The sequence below is a fragment of the Salvelinus alpinus genome, chromosome 7 (genome assembly GCF_045679555.1).
Source record: "Salvelinus alpinus chromosome 7, SLU_Salpinus.1, whole genome shotgun sequence".
Classification (NCBI taxonomy): domain Eukaryota; kingdom Metazoa; phylum Chordata; class Actinopteri; order Salmoniformes; family Salmonidae; genus Salvelinus; species Salvelinus alpinus.
Window position 1 is genome coordinate 78508409 of NC_092092.1, and position 15491 is coordinate 78523899.

The following is a 15491-nucleotide window of genomic DNA, read 5'->3' on the forward strand; positions in this document are numbered from 1 at the left end:
GGAGGAACGAGTGGTGAAGCAGCTGAAGAGGCTCAGTCACAGTAAGTCAGCCTGATGTGGTTAAAGCCAGAGTACTCGAGGTATGTGCTAATCAACTGGCTGTCATATTGCAGTATATTTTCAACCTGTCCCTAATACTATCAGATATTTATACTAAATGGAAAACATCCTGCATAGTGCCCATCTCAGAGAAAGCAGGAGGGACTGAAAGACTTTAAGACCAGTGGCTTTGACATCACAAGTCATGAAAACCTCAGAGCGGGTTTCAATACCCTTAAGAGTTGAGGTGGCAGCCTCTCTGGATCTTTTGCAATTTGCCTACCGCCCAAAAAGTGGTGTTGACGATGCTCTGCTCTACTTCCTCCACAGAGGATATGAGCACCTGGAGTGGCACGGTTGTGTGGTGAGTACAATGTTCTTCGACTTCTCCAGTGCTTTCATTGCCATACTACCCCACCTGCTGGCCCGAAAAGCTCAAGGACATTCACGTAAATCCACACACTATCAAATGGATTGTGAACTACCTGACCAATAGACTACAGTTGGTAAGACTGAACCAGGCAGTATCAGATCGGATATGTACGAACACAGGAGCACCGCACGGGACGGTACTGTCAGCTTTTCTGTTTACCCTTTACACAAATGACTTCACACACAAAAATGAACTGAGCCACTTACAGAAATTCCCTGATGACTCTGCCGTAGTCAGCTGTGTGATGAGATGAGTCTCTGCTGTAGTCAGCTGTATGATGAGAGGAGACTCTGCTATAGTCAGCTGTGTGATGAGAGGAGACTCTGCCATAGTCAGCTGTGTGATGAGAGGAGACTGCTATAGTCAGCTGTGTGATGAGAGGAGACTCTGCCATAGTACGCTGTGTGATGAGAGGAGACTCTGCTATAGTCAGCTGTGTGATGAGAGGAGACTGCTATAGTCAGCTGTGTGATGAGAGGAGACTCTGCTGTAGTCAGCTGTGTGATGAGAGGAGACTCTGCTATAGTCAGCTGTGTGATGAGAGGAGACTCTGCCATAGTACGCTGTGTGATGAGAGGAGACTGCTATAGTCAGCTGTGTGATGAGAGGAGACTCTGCCATAGTACGCTGTGTGATGAGAGGAGACTCAGCCATAGTACGCTGTGTGATGAGAGGAGACTGCTATAATCAGCTGTGTGATGAGAGGAGACTCTGCTGTAGTCAGCAGTGTGATGAGAGGAGACTCTGCTGTAGTCAGCTGTGTGATGAGAGGAGACTGCTATAGTCAGCTGTGTGATGAGAGAAGACTGCTATTGTCAGCTGTGTGATGAGAGGAGACTCTGCTGTAGTCAGCTGTGTGATGAGAGGAGACTGCTATAGTCAGCTTTGTGATGAGAGGAGACTGCTATGGTCAGCTATGTGATGAGAGGAGACTCTGCTATAGTCAGCTGTGTGATGAGAGGAGACTCTGCCATAGTCAGCTGTGTGATGAGAGGAGACTGCTATAGTCAGCTGTGTGATGAGAGGAGACTCTGCCATAGTACGCTGTGTGATGAGAGGAGACTGCTATAATCAGCTGTGTGATGAGAGGAGACTCTGCTGTAGTCAGCAGTGTGATGAGAGGAGACTCTGCTGTAGTCAGCTGTGTGATGAGAGGAGACTCTGCTATAGTCAGCTGTGTGATGAGAGAAGACTGCTATCGTCAGCTGTGTGATGAGAGGAGACTCTGCTGTAGTCAGCTGTGTGATGAGAGGAGACTGCTATAGTCAGCTTTGTGATGAGAGGAGACTGCTATGGTCAGCTATGTGATGAGAGGAGACTCTGCCATAGTACGCTGTGTGATGAGAGGAGACTGCCATAGTACGCTGTATGATAAGAGGAGACTGCCATAGTACACTGTGTGATGAGAGGAGACTCTGCCATGGTACGCTGTGTGATGAGAGGAGACTGCTATAGTCAGCTGTGTGATGAGAGGAGACTGCTATAGTACGCTGTGTGATGAGAGGAGACTGCCATAGTACGCTGTGTGATGAGAAGAGACTGCTATAGTCAGCTGTGTGATGAGAGGAGACTGCTATAGTACGCTGTGTGATGAGAGGAGACTGCCATAGTACGCTGTGTGATGAGAAGAGACTCTGCCATAGTACGCTGTGTGATGAGAGGAGACTCTGCCATAGTACGCTGTGTGATGAGAGGAGACTCTGCCATAGTGCGCTGTGTGATGAGAGGAGACTCTGCTGTAGTACGCTGTGTGATGAGAGGAGACTCTGCCATAGTACGCTGTGTGATGAGAGGAGACTCTGCCATAGTACGCTGTGTGATGAGAGGAGACGACGCTCATCACAGGGATATAACAGTGTCCTTTATGAAATGGTGTGAGGCCACACAATTCTCTGTTTCTACAACAACAACAAAAATTCAGACTTTAAGGAAGCTGAGATATTTTAATGCTTCGTATGTTCAATAGCAGTGTGGTGGTGAGTGTAGTGACCTATGCCATTGTGTGCTGGAAAAGGAATTTAGCCAAGGAAGACTTAAACAAGCTTGACAAAATCATCAACAAAACCAGTGCTACAATTTGGCTGCAGCCTGAAATCAATGCAGGACATGTCCATAAAAAGGCTGCAAGTAAAAACACACATGATCATGGACAATGACACACACCCACTCCACAGCACTCTAATGACACACACCCACTCCATAGCAGTCTAATGACACACACCCACTCCACAGCAGTCTAATGACACACACCCACTCCATAGCAGTCTAATGACACACACCCCTCCATAGCAGTCTAATGACACACACCCACTCCACAGCAGTCTAATGACACACACCCACTCCACAGCAGTCTAATGACACACACCCACTCCACAGCAGTCTAATGACACACACCCACTCCACAGCAGTCTAATGACACACACCCACTTCACAGCAGTCTAATGACACACACCCACTCCACAGCAGTCTAATGACACACACCTACTCCACAGCAGTCTAATGACACACACCCACTCCACAGCAGTCTAATGACACACACCCACTCCATAGCAGTCTAATGGCACACACCCACTCCACAGCAGTCTAATGACACACAGGAGCAGCTTCAGTAGCAGGTTTGTCCTGCCCAGATATTCCACAGAGAGTTTTAGACGGTCATGTTTACCCAGAGATATGAGGCTTTTTAATGAGTGTAATGGATCAACTGTTTTTGTGAGGTCTTTCTATTGGAAAATGTTGTTGCTTGTTTTCTCCAGAGTAGGATAGAAAACAGCACTTGAATCAGACTACTCTTATAGGGATACTAAGGTTGGTGCACGTGCCTTTGTCTTAATGTGTTTTTATTTTACCTTTTTTATCACGTGTTTGTCCTTGTTTGTTCTGTCATTGTAAGTCATTGATGATGCATGCTGTGATAAAACAATTTCCCAAGTTGAGATTAATAAAATAATACTCTACTCAATGTACAATGTCCTAAACACAACCAAGCAAACACCACCTCTTCCTTCCTAATCTGACCATTGAATCTTGGCCAGGCAACCTTTCTTAGGAGGGCATATAAATGCCGGCCCTTGGGCTCAGAGTCTCATCTCTTCTGCCACACATCTATCAAAATGGCCCTGATCTTACATCTGGCCTCCCCTCTACCCAGAGGAACATTAATATCAATTATATCTAGTTTCAAAGCTCTTTTGGCTAACTGGTCTTCAATTTCAATCCCTTCCACACCCAAATGTGCTGGGACCCAGCAGAATCTCACTACTACACCCATTCTCTCAATTCTCCATAATAACATGAATACCTCCAATAGTAGATCACTCCTATTAGATTTACCAGATGATCAACTATTCAATATAGACATAGAATCTGAGCACACTATAATTCTAGCAGGTTGTATGTCCTCCACCAACTGGAGGGCTACATCCGTCTTCTTCTGCACTTGTGATATATCTGCAAATGGAGATTCTACTGTCACCATGTGGATAAGCATTGCCAGTGGCTCATTCTGTGGAATGAATCATCCCACACTTTTTTAAATTAAACGTTTTATTTTTATTTAACCTTTATTTAACTAGGCAAGTCAGTTAAGAACAAATACTTATTTACAATGACGGATTACCCTGGCCAAACCCTAACCCGACGACGCTGGGCCAATTGTGCGCCGCTCCGCTCTATGGGACTCCCAATCACAGCCGGTTGTGATACAGCCTCGAATCGAACCAGGGTCTGTAATGACGCCTCTTACGCTGAGATGCAGTGCCTTAGACCCCTGCGCCACTCGGGAGCCCTACAGACGCCCCACACTGGGGTGTCATGCACCCCCAAAACCTGAGGGGGCACAAGGTACGTGAGGATGATTTGGGGGGGGGGGGTCCAGAGTGGGTCTAGGCCCCCCTTCCAAAATTGGAGAAGTTTTCAAACACCTGAAACAGCTTTTTCATTCAGTCTAGAACCATAATCATTATTCTAAATTAAATGTAATTACGCTGCATTCCTGACAGGTGCTTAAAAAATATATATAATAAGTATGCTTCTCTGCAAAAATCTGGGTAAAAGATTGAAAAATGTGAGTCTTATTCAGTACATTTAGTTATAATTTGCTTTTAGAAAGTCTCAACCTTGCCAGCTAAGATAGTTAGAAAAGATAACCATTCTAACTTGATTGATAGCCTGAAATGGCTTCTTGGTAGCTAGTTGAGGTTGAGAACCAATCTGGGCTGGCTAAAACCAAAAAAAAAAAATGTATCCCTGTTTTTTGTTGTTATAGGACCAATGAGGGGGCACGTGCCCCTATGATGCCACACAAGGTAGAAAACTAAGCTAATAAACCTTTGCCAAGCAGTATATAAAAACTATCCATCTAGTACAGGTGTCAATTCAGACATGATTGCAGACGCACACAAGCTTTAAAGGGAAAGGGGGATGCCTAGTCAGTTGTACAACTGAATGCGTTCAACTGAACTGCGTCTTCTGCATTTAACCCAACCCCTCTGAATCAGAGAGGTGCGGGGGGCTGCCTTAAATCGACATCAACGTCTTCAACGCCCAGGGAACAGCAGCTAGTGTGTATCTCAGCAACAGTCAAATGTGTTTGTAAGTCAGAACAAACAACCCATGCAATTTAGAATGATTTATATGGAATAAAACAAGGATCTTTGCGTACTCTTTATTTTTTCCAAACTAATATTTTAAGTTATTAAATTTAACATTTGTGATAATCAGTGAGCCAAACAAGACTGTACAGTATTTTTTTTGTTTGTTTGTTGCATAAATAGACGACATGCATTTTAGTTAAATTTGTCAATACAAATTCATATAGGTATGCAGTCATTTCATGACCCAGAGTAATAAATACACACTGAAACATCAAGTTGGCCATACAAGATAACTTACATTCTGGACCGTATGAAAAGAGAGGTTGTTCATGAAACAACCGTCTGCAATCCCCAGGAATAAAATGAAACGTGAAAGTGTTTGATACGAGTATATAGGACTACTTTTTAAAAATATTTTGTCCAGAACAGATGTACTTAAAAATGTACCACTTAGCGTGAAAGAATAATGACAGAACACCCACAATAAATTAACAAAAAATAACTTAAATCATAATAATAATTATATCAAATTAATATGTAAAATATCAATCCATGCATGTCAACACAATGCAAAAGCAGATGACAAACAAACAAGACATCTTCACAACATTCCTCCTACCACTTCACATAAAGAAATCAATGCCATATTTTCCATTTCGATAAAAATACATTATGGCAAGTGAGTAAATACATCTGTTCTAGATCAAATCGAACTCAACGCACTGATGTTTTGGCAAAGACACTGATGTTTTGGCAAAGACACTGATGTTTTGGCAAAGACACTGATGTTTTGGCAAAGACACTGATGTTTTGGCATGAAGTCACCAGACCAGGATGTTACAACAGCCAATGAATGTGATAAAGTCATTAAAGTCAAGCGTTTGAGGAGGATGGAATAAGTCGAGCGGCAGTCAAAGCAGAAGGTAGGTTAACAGTCAAAGTGTTGAGGCTGATAAAACAACGTCATCAGGCAGTGAGGTAGGTAGGGTTGGGGTCAATTCCATTTCAATTCAGTCAATTTCCAGATCAGCCGGAGCAAGTGGACTTTTTTTTTTACATTGAAAAGTAGAGAACAATTGGAATTTCAGTTTAGATTGAAATGGAATTGAGCCCGACCCTGGAGGTGGGCCTTTAGCGACATGTGCACCTCGTAGCGATCATTTCATCTAACTCCTTGTAGGCAATGGAGTCAGCTTCAAGGGTTAAAACACTCAGAGGGTTGTACTCTGAAGGAACACAGGAAGGTCTTGGCACAGAGGAGTCCAGTTTGTGGTAGATCATGTTCTGGAAGAAGGTGTGTCTGGGGGAGCCGTAGATGAACCCCACAGCCCTGGGACACGTGCCTTTACAGTACCTGGGGTTGTACCTGTGGGGGAAAATGATCCAATGGCTCAGTTTGAGCTCACTGAAGCTCACTCTGAAGTCGTACAAGGCACAGTCGCTCGTAGGGAAGTCAGAACTCGGGAGGAGGTCCGGGAGGACGGTCTTCGTGCTCGTTTTGCCTCCTGTGTTGTTCGTCGACAGATATGGAGATTCTCTCCTCAGTCTCCGGCTGATCCTTTGTTCCGGTTTGAACTCCGCCAGGCTCTCTAAGGTGTCCACCTCATTGGCTGACCTCGGATGACGTTGTGACCTGGTGGGCAGCCATCTTTGGTGAGCCAGCTCGCTGGTGTCGTTGAGGTACAGCAGCAAGGACGGAGACCTTAGGTGGAGCTCCACGGGGCCCCTACCGCTCCACTCCTCTCCTCCAGCCATAGCCCCTCTGCCTCTGTCCTCCACACAGGTCAGGTTGATCAGTAGGTGAATGTCCTTCTTGTGGGACTGGATGAGAGGGCGGAGGAAAGCTGTGATGTCCACCTTGAGGGCCACAATGAAAATAAGTTAGCGTTTACAATGTCCTCTGATTGTAAATGCAGTGTATCCACATAGGTGGCTAAATTGTGCTTTTAAAAATGATCAAATATAGTCCTTATACAATTTTCCTGAGGTAACAAATAATGTTTTTTGCATTGAATTAAACCAAAAATCACCTCAACCCACTTCCTCCTGCGGTCCGTGTGGAACAGGAAGTTAACTGAGTGATGGGTGCTTGGGCAGAGAGGACACTGATTGTGGGTATCCTGCTCTTTTAAATCTTGGTAACACTGGTTAGTTATGGACGTGGCCTGCTCTTGGTCGAAGGAGTACAGCAGGACAGACTTCAGCAGCTGCTCCTTGGCTCTGACACGGCCCAAATTGTAGGAGAGGTCTTGCATGAAGAACTCTGAGGAAGGAAACATGGGAAATGTAGGCCTATAAGAAGTAGAACCAGAGACATTTCATTCACTCCTTTTTTTCTGCTTCATATACAGTCAAACTAAGCAGACCAGACCCAGCTGCTAATGCATTGGTGCCTATGGGAGAGACACCCCTTAAGCAGAACGGAACTGTGACAAATGTTGTTTTTTTTACAATGGTAAACAGCCTGAGTAGAACATCTTCATTTATCCACCATCTTTGGTAGAACTGTGACAACCTCTTTAGTAGCCTAATTAAGACTATAGGAAAGCCTACATATGCTCTAAAAACCATGGGAAGAGTAAAGGCCTGAGGTAAAACCAAGTGTCAACTTCAATGGCCTAAAAATATCAAATAATGTACACTGAACAAAAATCTAAAACACAACATCTAAAGTGTTGGTCCCATGTTTCATGAGCTGAAATAAAAGATCCCTGAAATTTCCCCATACGCACATATAGCTTATTTCTCTCAAGTTCTGTGCACAAATGTGTTTACATCCCTGTTAGTGAGGGAGCATTTCTCCTTTGCCAAGATAATCCATCCACCTGACAGGTGTGGCATATCAAAAAGCTGATTAAACAGCATGATCATTACACAGGTGCACCTTGTGTTGGGGACAATAAAAGGCCATAGTAAAGCATTTGCTGTTATGTCACAACAATACCACAGATGACACAGCGTTCAATTGGCATGCTTACTGCATACATGTCCACCAGAGCTTTTGACAGATAATTAAATGTTCATTTCTCTACAATAAGCCGCCTCCAACGTTGATTTCGAAGTTTTGGCAGTACGTCCAACCAGCCTCTAAACTGCAGACCACGTGTAGCCATATCAGGACCTCCACATCCGGTTTCCTCACCTGCGGGATCGTCTGAGACCAGCCACCTGGACGACTGACGAAACGGTGGGCTTGCACAACCGAAGAATTTCTGCACAAACTGGTGACAACCTGTCAGAAACCCTCAGGGAAGCTCATCTTCGTGCTCGTCGTCCTCAACAGGGTCTTGACCTGACTGCAGTTTGGCGTCGTATCCGACTTTGGTGGGCCAATGCACACCTTCAACGGCCACTGGCACGCTGGAGAAGTTCTTCCCTGATGAATCCCGGTTTCAACTGTTCGACTGAGCAATGAATCTGTAACTGCTCTCGTCAGACTTCGGTTGCATATTTTCTACAAATCTGAAACTTTGTGAAGCTACACCAATTTTCTGAAGAATTGCATTATGGGCCCTAAAAGCACTTAGTGCCCACTGTTTCACTTTGTCTTATGGTGAATTTGACATCTGGTAACTTTTGGCATACTAACTATATCCATACTATGACCAATAAGCATATTAGACTTAATTTACGTCACAACAGTATGGTTAGTATGAGTATTCAAACACAGCTCATGTCTTAAGGCTTAAAAATCCTTCTTTAACTCCTCTCCATCTACACTGATTGAAGTGGATTTAACAAGTGACATCAATAATGCATCATAGCTTTCACCTGATCAGTCTGTCATGGAAAGAGCAGGTGTTCCTAATGTTTTGTACACTCAGTTTTAAATTCGTGTCCCAATGTAAGATAGGCCTCACTCCATTTCCATGTAAATAAAATGGTTTTCCCAAAACTCACCTTTGCTTTGCTCCAGGCACTCATCCCGCGGTGTTATAAGTCGAACTGTGTTGTACAAGTGGTTGTTTCCTTCCGAACTCCTCTCATGTCTTGAAGATATCCTGTACAGTCTTTTCATGTATCGAACATATCTCGACTCGGGTCTCATTACTGGGGTGGATCGCCATGTATCTCCCTGTGCTGTTAGCGCCTTCAGAAGGGGTGACAAGATACTGCCATGTTGGTACAAAGCGGAATCGCCAAACTCATCAGCTAGATTTGACGTGGTCGGGGACGATCCGAGTGAAAGGCCGCTGATCAAGAGTTGTAGTAAAATAGAGGTCAAGTGAAGGGGATTCTCCATTGTAAATCAATCCGTCAACTTGATGGAGAACTCCCTCAAGTCAACCAACCTATACACGAGTCTCTCAAATTGAACAGGTGTGCGCAATCAACTCTTGCGTCAAAAATGTAAAGGTCCTTGGACGGTAATGTCTTTTCACAGAAGATGTAGAAATATGAAACGTTCCCGAAGGAGCAACTTCAACTGTCAGTGCATAGTAGAAGGACTGATTTTGATAGGCTGATTACAGGTGAGCGTCATCCTTGTAATTAACCAAGTCATAAATACCGTAAACATTTAACTGTGGCCACACAGATCTACTGACATCAGAAGGCCAATTGTGTCAGGGTGGGCTTGTACTGATACTCTGTCTGTCCGTACCTCCTTACGTTCCACAACTCTTCCACTTGACGTTTTTATCTCCCACATCAAATCATTTCTGGCTAACAATAAGTACCTCACTGTGATTGTTTTCATTTAAAATTGTAAAAAAATAAATAAATAGCTTATTTTTGTTTAGGGCATTTTCATTTAAAGAATTTCTCAGTATTATTACAACCTCATTGTGTATACGTATTTATGTATATATGTGTGTGTGTGTATATATATATATAATATGTATGTGTGTGTGTGTGTGTGTGTGTGTGTGTGTGTGTGTGTGTGTGTGTGTGTGTGTGTGTGTGTGTGTGTATGTTCCTAGGCTGTCATTGAAAATAAGAATTTGTACTTAACTGACTTGCCTAGTTAAATAAAGGTACAAGAAAAGACATACATACATACATACATACATACATACATACATACATACATACAGGGAAAGTATGTTGTTTTACTGCAGGGGGCATTTGCCAGTTCTCAGGTCAGTGCTCCATGAGTTTACGGGGTAGAAAGGGGTTATGAAAGTACTTTTTACTGTTCTACAACCCAGCACAGGCAATAGTTGAATAGTGTGTTTAAGGGCAGTGGAAGGGGGGTCCTGTTAAAAGAGAGGCATTTTACTATAGTAAGTAATCCTATAGAACTGTTAAGAACAAAGGTTGTCTGGTAGGCCTAGATTTATGAGACGGAGATGACTACTTTATAATCTTTTCTCTTAAGTTGAAAGATGTCCCTTCCTGAAGTTATTGTCCCCTGACAGTTCCATGCAGACAGAAGTCGTTGTGGTCTATATTTATTTTAAAAGATGAATATTAAACGATGCATACGCTGATTCAAGTGTCGTGATTTTTAGACCTTGTATCAATTTAAAGTTTAACACTGTGCTGATTACATGTAAATGTTTTTACACTGCGACGATTGATTATTTTATTTTAAATTTAAACCCAGAGGTTTTCTGTTAGGTTTTACAGGGTTGAGGTGATCCAAGTACAGTGCCTTGCAAAATTATTCATCCCCCTTGGCGTTTTTTCCTATTTTGTTGCCTTACAACCAGTAATTGAAATGGATTTTTAGTTGAATTTCATGTAATGAAAAATAGTCCAAATTGGTGAAATGGAGGGGGAAAAAACTGAAAAGTGGTACTTGCATATGTATTCACCCCCTTTGATATGAAGCCCCTAAATCAGTGTTGCCAACTCCTCAATAAGGAAAGTGGCTATTGGCTGTCCTAAAAGTCGCTATGAATCACTAAATGACGTTATCGCCTAATTTGCATAATTGGCCATGTGCATGTAATTATGATGGACGCTGTAGGAGAGATGAATAACGTCGTGGGAGAGACAAAAAGTGAGTAAAAAAAACACCCTAAATATGTTTAAAACTACAAATGAACTTTCTTCTGTCGATTCTTGATTTTTTTCATGTCACAATTCCAACCCTCCTCCTTTATCCGGGCTTGGGACTGGCAAAAGTGACCCAAAAGAGACACTCTGGCGGACTTACTTAGTTTTTTATTTTATAAATGTTTTATTTTTTTTATTTCGTTTTCTTAATTTGATTTGGTTTTTAACCTTATGGTCCATACGGTAGGAGCCTACAACAAGTCACAGTAAAACATGAACATTTTTAACCATAACATTTTTTTTTTTTTTGTATACAATCTACATTAACAATCTAGATGGACCAAAAAGAGACAATAGAAAAAACTGTCAATGGCAATGTGAGAAAATTATGGTAACTAGTCTGGCCCTAATTCAGGTTATTTTTATTTATTTTCCAGACCTCCCTCCACACACACACAGGCTGTGCTGGCTCACAGAAAGAATGGGTCATCGTCATTTTGGTCAAGGCTTTCTATGGCAGGTTCAGCAACGGAGGGAGCTGACTTAAATAAGTAAGCAGCTGATGTGCCAAAAAGCTGCAAAACATTATCAGCCCATCCTTTCTGTTGTCCTCTGTCTTCACCAGCGTGGTGTTTGTCACCTCCTTTGTCCCATCAGTCTGCTCAGTGTATTCACTCCATAGTCTCTCACCAGCAAGGTTACTACTCCATCATGTCCGTGTATGACAGCGACGTGTAGAGGAGTATAACCCGCCTGTGTCATGCTGTTGACGTCCACATCCGTGCCTCTCTTCTTGGAGATGTCCAGGATGTTGGGGACCATGTCTGTATTGCCGCCCTTGGCCGCCCGGTGGAGGGCAGTGAAACCCGAGATGAAATCTTTCTTCTCGGCCAGCTGCGGGTCCTGTAACAGGATGCTGTAGATCTGTCCCCAGAGACCGGCAGCAGACTTCACCAGCCACTCAAGAGCTGCAGCTTCCAGATTGATCAGAGTACTTATTGGCATCCTTATTGGCATCCTTATTGGCATCCTTATTGGTAACCTTATTGGTAACCTTATTGGCATCCTTATTGGTAACCTTATTGGCATCCTTATTGGTAACGTTATTGGCATCCTTATTGGTAACCTTATTGGCATCCTTATTGGCATCCTTATTGGTAACCTTATTGGTAACCTTATTGGCATCCTTATTGGCATCCTTATTGGTAACCTTATTGGCATCCTTATTGGTAACCTTATTGGCATCCTTATTGGTAACCTTATTGGCATCCTTATTGGTAACCTTATTGGCATCCTTATTGGTAACCTTATTGGCATCCTGATTGGCATCCTTATTGGCATCCTTATTGGTAACCTTATTGGCATCCTTATTGGTAACCTTATTGGTAACCTTATTGGCATCCTTATTGGCATCCTTATTGGTAACCTTATTGGTAACCTTATTGGTAACCTTATTGGCAACCTTATTGGTAACCTTATTGGCATCCTTATTGGCATCCTTATTGGTAACCTTATTGGCATCCTTATTGGCAACCTTATTGGCATCCTTATTGGTAACCTTATTGGCATCCTTATTGGTAACCTTATTGGCATCCTTATTGGTAACCTTATTGGCATCCTTATTGGTAACCTTATTGGCATCCTTATTGGTAACCTTATTGGTAACCTTGGTGAGATCATTGGTGGTGTCGTCGCCCTTTTTCAGGAGCTTGTTTCGGGTTCTCTTCAGCTGTGGAGACTGAGACTCTGAGTACTTATTGACATCCTTGACATAATCCCCTTGTTTCAGGTGCTTGTTTGGGGTTCTCCTCAGCTGTGGAGAGACAGATGTTTGTGGCATCTCTCCTAGCTCTGGATGTCTGATGTAAGGCCCAGGGGAGGTGTAGGTGACCGTACTCCACTCTGAGCTCACTCTGCCTGGATGTTTAGGAGTCACTGCTGCCTCTGGTGGTAGAGAAGCGGGAGATCTGTGCCAACATGCTTGGAATCTCTCAAATGTTAGGTCCCATTAATTAACACTTTATTACAATACTGGTTCTTGTCGGTGGTGGAGATTTCACTGCCACAATAGCAAACACAGGGTCAGTAGTTTTTCCAGTTTTTCTGATCCTTTGATCAGCTGAAACATTCAGTATCTTGATTGTGGGGGGTTCTTGATAAGAATGTTTGATAGGCTTACTTGACCTAATGGCACCTCCATAACCTGCAGGGTGCGCATTGGGGCATCCTCCTAATTCATTTATATGCACAGGCATACATTTTTAAATTATCGTTCAAACTATTTCCATTTATTCTTGAAGCACAATATGAATTGTTATTTTCAATGTCGGAGTTCAGTATTTTACCAGATTTGGAACTGGCACGGCAAATATTCTCGTCCAAATCCGACTTCTCTGTGGCCAAATGCATTCCTCCGTTCACAAAGTCGTGAAACCTTTTCTTTACAACGACAAACCTGACATCATCGATCTGTTTGACGAACACAGCGATGTTTATAATTGTCTTGAATAAGATCCTCATTGTGCTTCTTTTCCACAGGATCACTGCAATTGATCTGAGGTTTAACAGTATTCAGCAAATCCGAGTTATTTACTTTGCCGCCGTGCTCCAACAAAAAAGTCTATATAGTTTCTATAGTCAAATACATATTTTTCAATGTTCACCTCTTCCCAGATAGCGGAAATTGTTTTACTTATTGTTCTGAAACTCTCCGCTCACCGACTGTCCCGTCCGTCGTCTTCTATGATGATGCATCGAGGGTCCCCCACTACCACTACCTGCTGTTTCCGGTGCCTAGCAAAAATAGTTTTAATGGGAAATAAGAATATCTTTGCAGAGCATGCCAAGGGTGCCAGGCCCGTGAGCGCCATATGCGCGTTCACGTTTCAGTATCATCCACTTTTCTTCTCCCAGTTTAGAGAGAGCGGATCTATTCCATTATATCGTAGTCTAGTGTTACACCTTGGTTTTCTTTAGCAGCATAGTTTTTGTCATTGTGCCAGTTTATAAAACACCTGTTATCAGCCTACATGTTGTTGTAACAAAGTCATAATGCATGCTTGATGTATGACAGATGGAGCATATTTTTTTCAGGGCTTTGACTATTAGCATTATTGTTCTCCAACCTCTTGATTTACAGTCTGTATTTACAGTTTATCACCCGGACCGGACCAACAACGCGCAGAGGGTCTGTCTGTGTTTCTCCTTCTCCGTTCTTAAATCTGTTCTCATGGAAACCAAGGCGCGTCATTTGTCTCCCCTCTACAGTACCAAATCAGAGCAATAGAGGCTCCATTATGTACAGTACAGTCTTACTGCATGTGAGGCTTTAACAAATTGCATTTCAGCACATAGGGGGTGTTGCCACAAAGTAGCCCTATTGAATGAATTGAGCTGTTCCACTGTCAACCCCACCAGGGCCCGATGAAGACAGCCTCTCATCAATTCTACTCCCCACGCTTCACTTCTTCACGATGGCCGCCACGGACACAGACATCTTCGCTGTAAGTAGCCTAGAGATTTGCTGCGTTTCACAAAAGTCATGAATAAACAGCCTAGTGAATTATGCATAGCCTACGTTAGTGTGTCTACTGCTATATAGAGGTATTAAGTAGGAGCAGATTAGGCGCGTATGCAGCAGCTAATGTGGGGTATCATCAACACGGGGAGAGCAGTGATTTCTTTCCCGTAGGCTAGATACCATTTGGAGTACGGTAGCCTACTCCTGACGCATAATTATTTCAATCCTATTCTAGGTTACTTATAATATGTTAATTGATGCTAGGTATGCAATCGAGTCATTTTAGTCGTTGCACTCTGATATTGCTGTAAAAAAAAAATCTGAATCCTGACACCTCACTGTGCTGTCACTCAGATATTAAACCAATAGCCACTCGATGCTACATTGTATCAATTTGGTCCACAGATGTATCACTTGCCACTGTCAGTGAAACATTGTAACAGTTTTGGAACTTGTTTATTGTAGCCACGCAGGCATGACATGTTTGTCGAGAGAAGAGGGTTGATACACAGTAACTACATCGCTGCAATGAAAGGAGGGAGAGTTAAACTTTCAGTGCAACCCTAGCTAAGAGGCTAGTTAGTTTGAGTTGTTGTGAATTTAAGCTAACCTGCGGATAACAGGATAAGTAGGTTAGTAGGTAAGTAGGTAAGTAGGTAAGTAGCAGCCACTTGTCTCTCCATGAGGGAACCTCGCTAATCCTCAGTTTAACACTATAGGAACTGAGAACGTGTGTATCTGTCAACATATGATATCCTTCCGTGTTTGTTCATAACGGTAGCCAACTGTCATTCTGACCTCATAGTTATTGAGTTAGTGATTCAATTCATCCCTGTAATTTAGTTTGCACCGCACAAACACACACTAGGGCACATGGATGTGAAGCTGATGACAGATTGTGTTTTGTTAAGGGTGATTTTTAAGGGCAGGACACATGGATCTCCTCACCCTGTGGAATAAC

The 15491-nt window shown here is 42.9% G+C and overlaps 2 protein-coding genes across 4 annotated transcripts in view; one reads left to right on the forward strand and one right to left on the reverse strand.

Moving 5' to 3' along the window:
- The first annotated feature begins 485 nt into the window (after window positions 1-485).
- The window catches only part of LOC139581719 (septin-8-A-like), a 36653-nt gene continuing 21647 nt past the window's right edge, over window positions 486-15491 (forward strand). Inside the window, exon 1 of one of the 3 annotated variants that reach the window (XM_071411779.1) lies at window positions 486-608. Coding sequence is in view for 2 of the 3 variants with exons in the window: in XM_071411778.1 (XP_071267879.1) it covers window positions 14484-14513 (30 nt within the window). In the remaining variant the exon portion in view is untranslated. Of the gene's footprint in view, window positions 609-14233; window positions 14514-15491 lie in introns of those variants that run through there. The other 2 variants (XM_071411778.1, XM_071411777.1) reach the window with 2 other exon arrangements.
- gdf9 (growth differentiation factor 9) lies at window positions 5125-9560 on the reverse strand. Its single transcript, XM_071411773.1, has 3 exons — window positions 8968-9560; window positions 7098-7330; window positions 5125-6924 (listed from the first exon to the last, which is right to left on the reverse strand). The coding sequence occupies exons 1-3, from the start codon at window positions 9308-9310 to the stop codon at window positions 6199-6201; spliced, it is 1302 nt and encodes a 433-aa protein (XP_071267874.1). The 5' UTR covers window positions 9311-9560; the 3' UTR covers window positions 5125-6198.

What these genes read in the sequence shown, in the direction of transcription:
- gdf9 (XM_071411773.1), bottom strand. Translation starts at nt 9,310, where the DNA reads ATGGAGAATCCCCTTCACTTGACCTCTATTTTACTACAACTCTTGATC. An exon ending in GTGCCTGGAGCAAAGCAAAG is followed by an intron (nt 7,331 to 8,967) that starts GTGAGTTTTGGG and finishes TTCCTTCCTCAG; the next exon opens with AGTTCTTCATGCAAGACCTC. An exon ending in GCAGGAGGAAGTGGGTTGAG is followed by an intron (nt 6,925 to 7,097) that starts GTGATTTTTGGT and finishes GTGGCCCTCAAG; the next exon opens with GTGGACATCACAGCTTTCCT.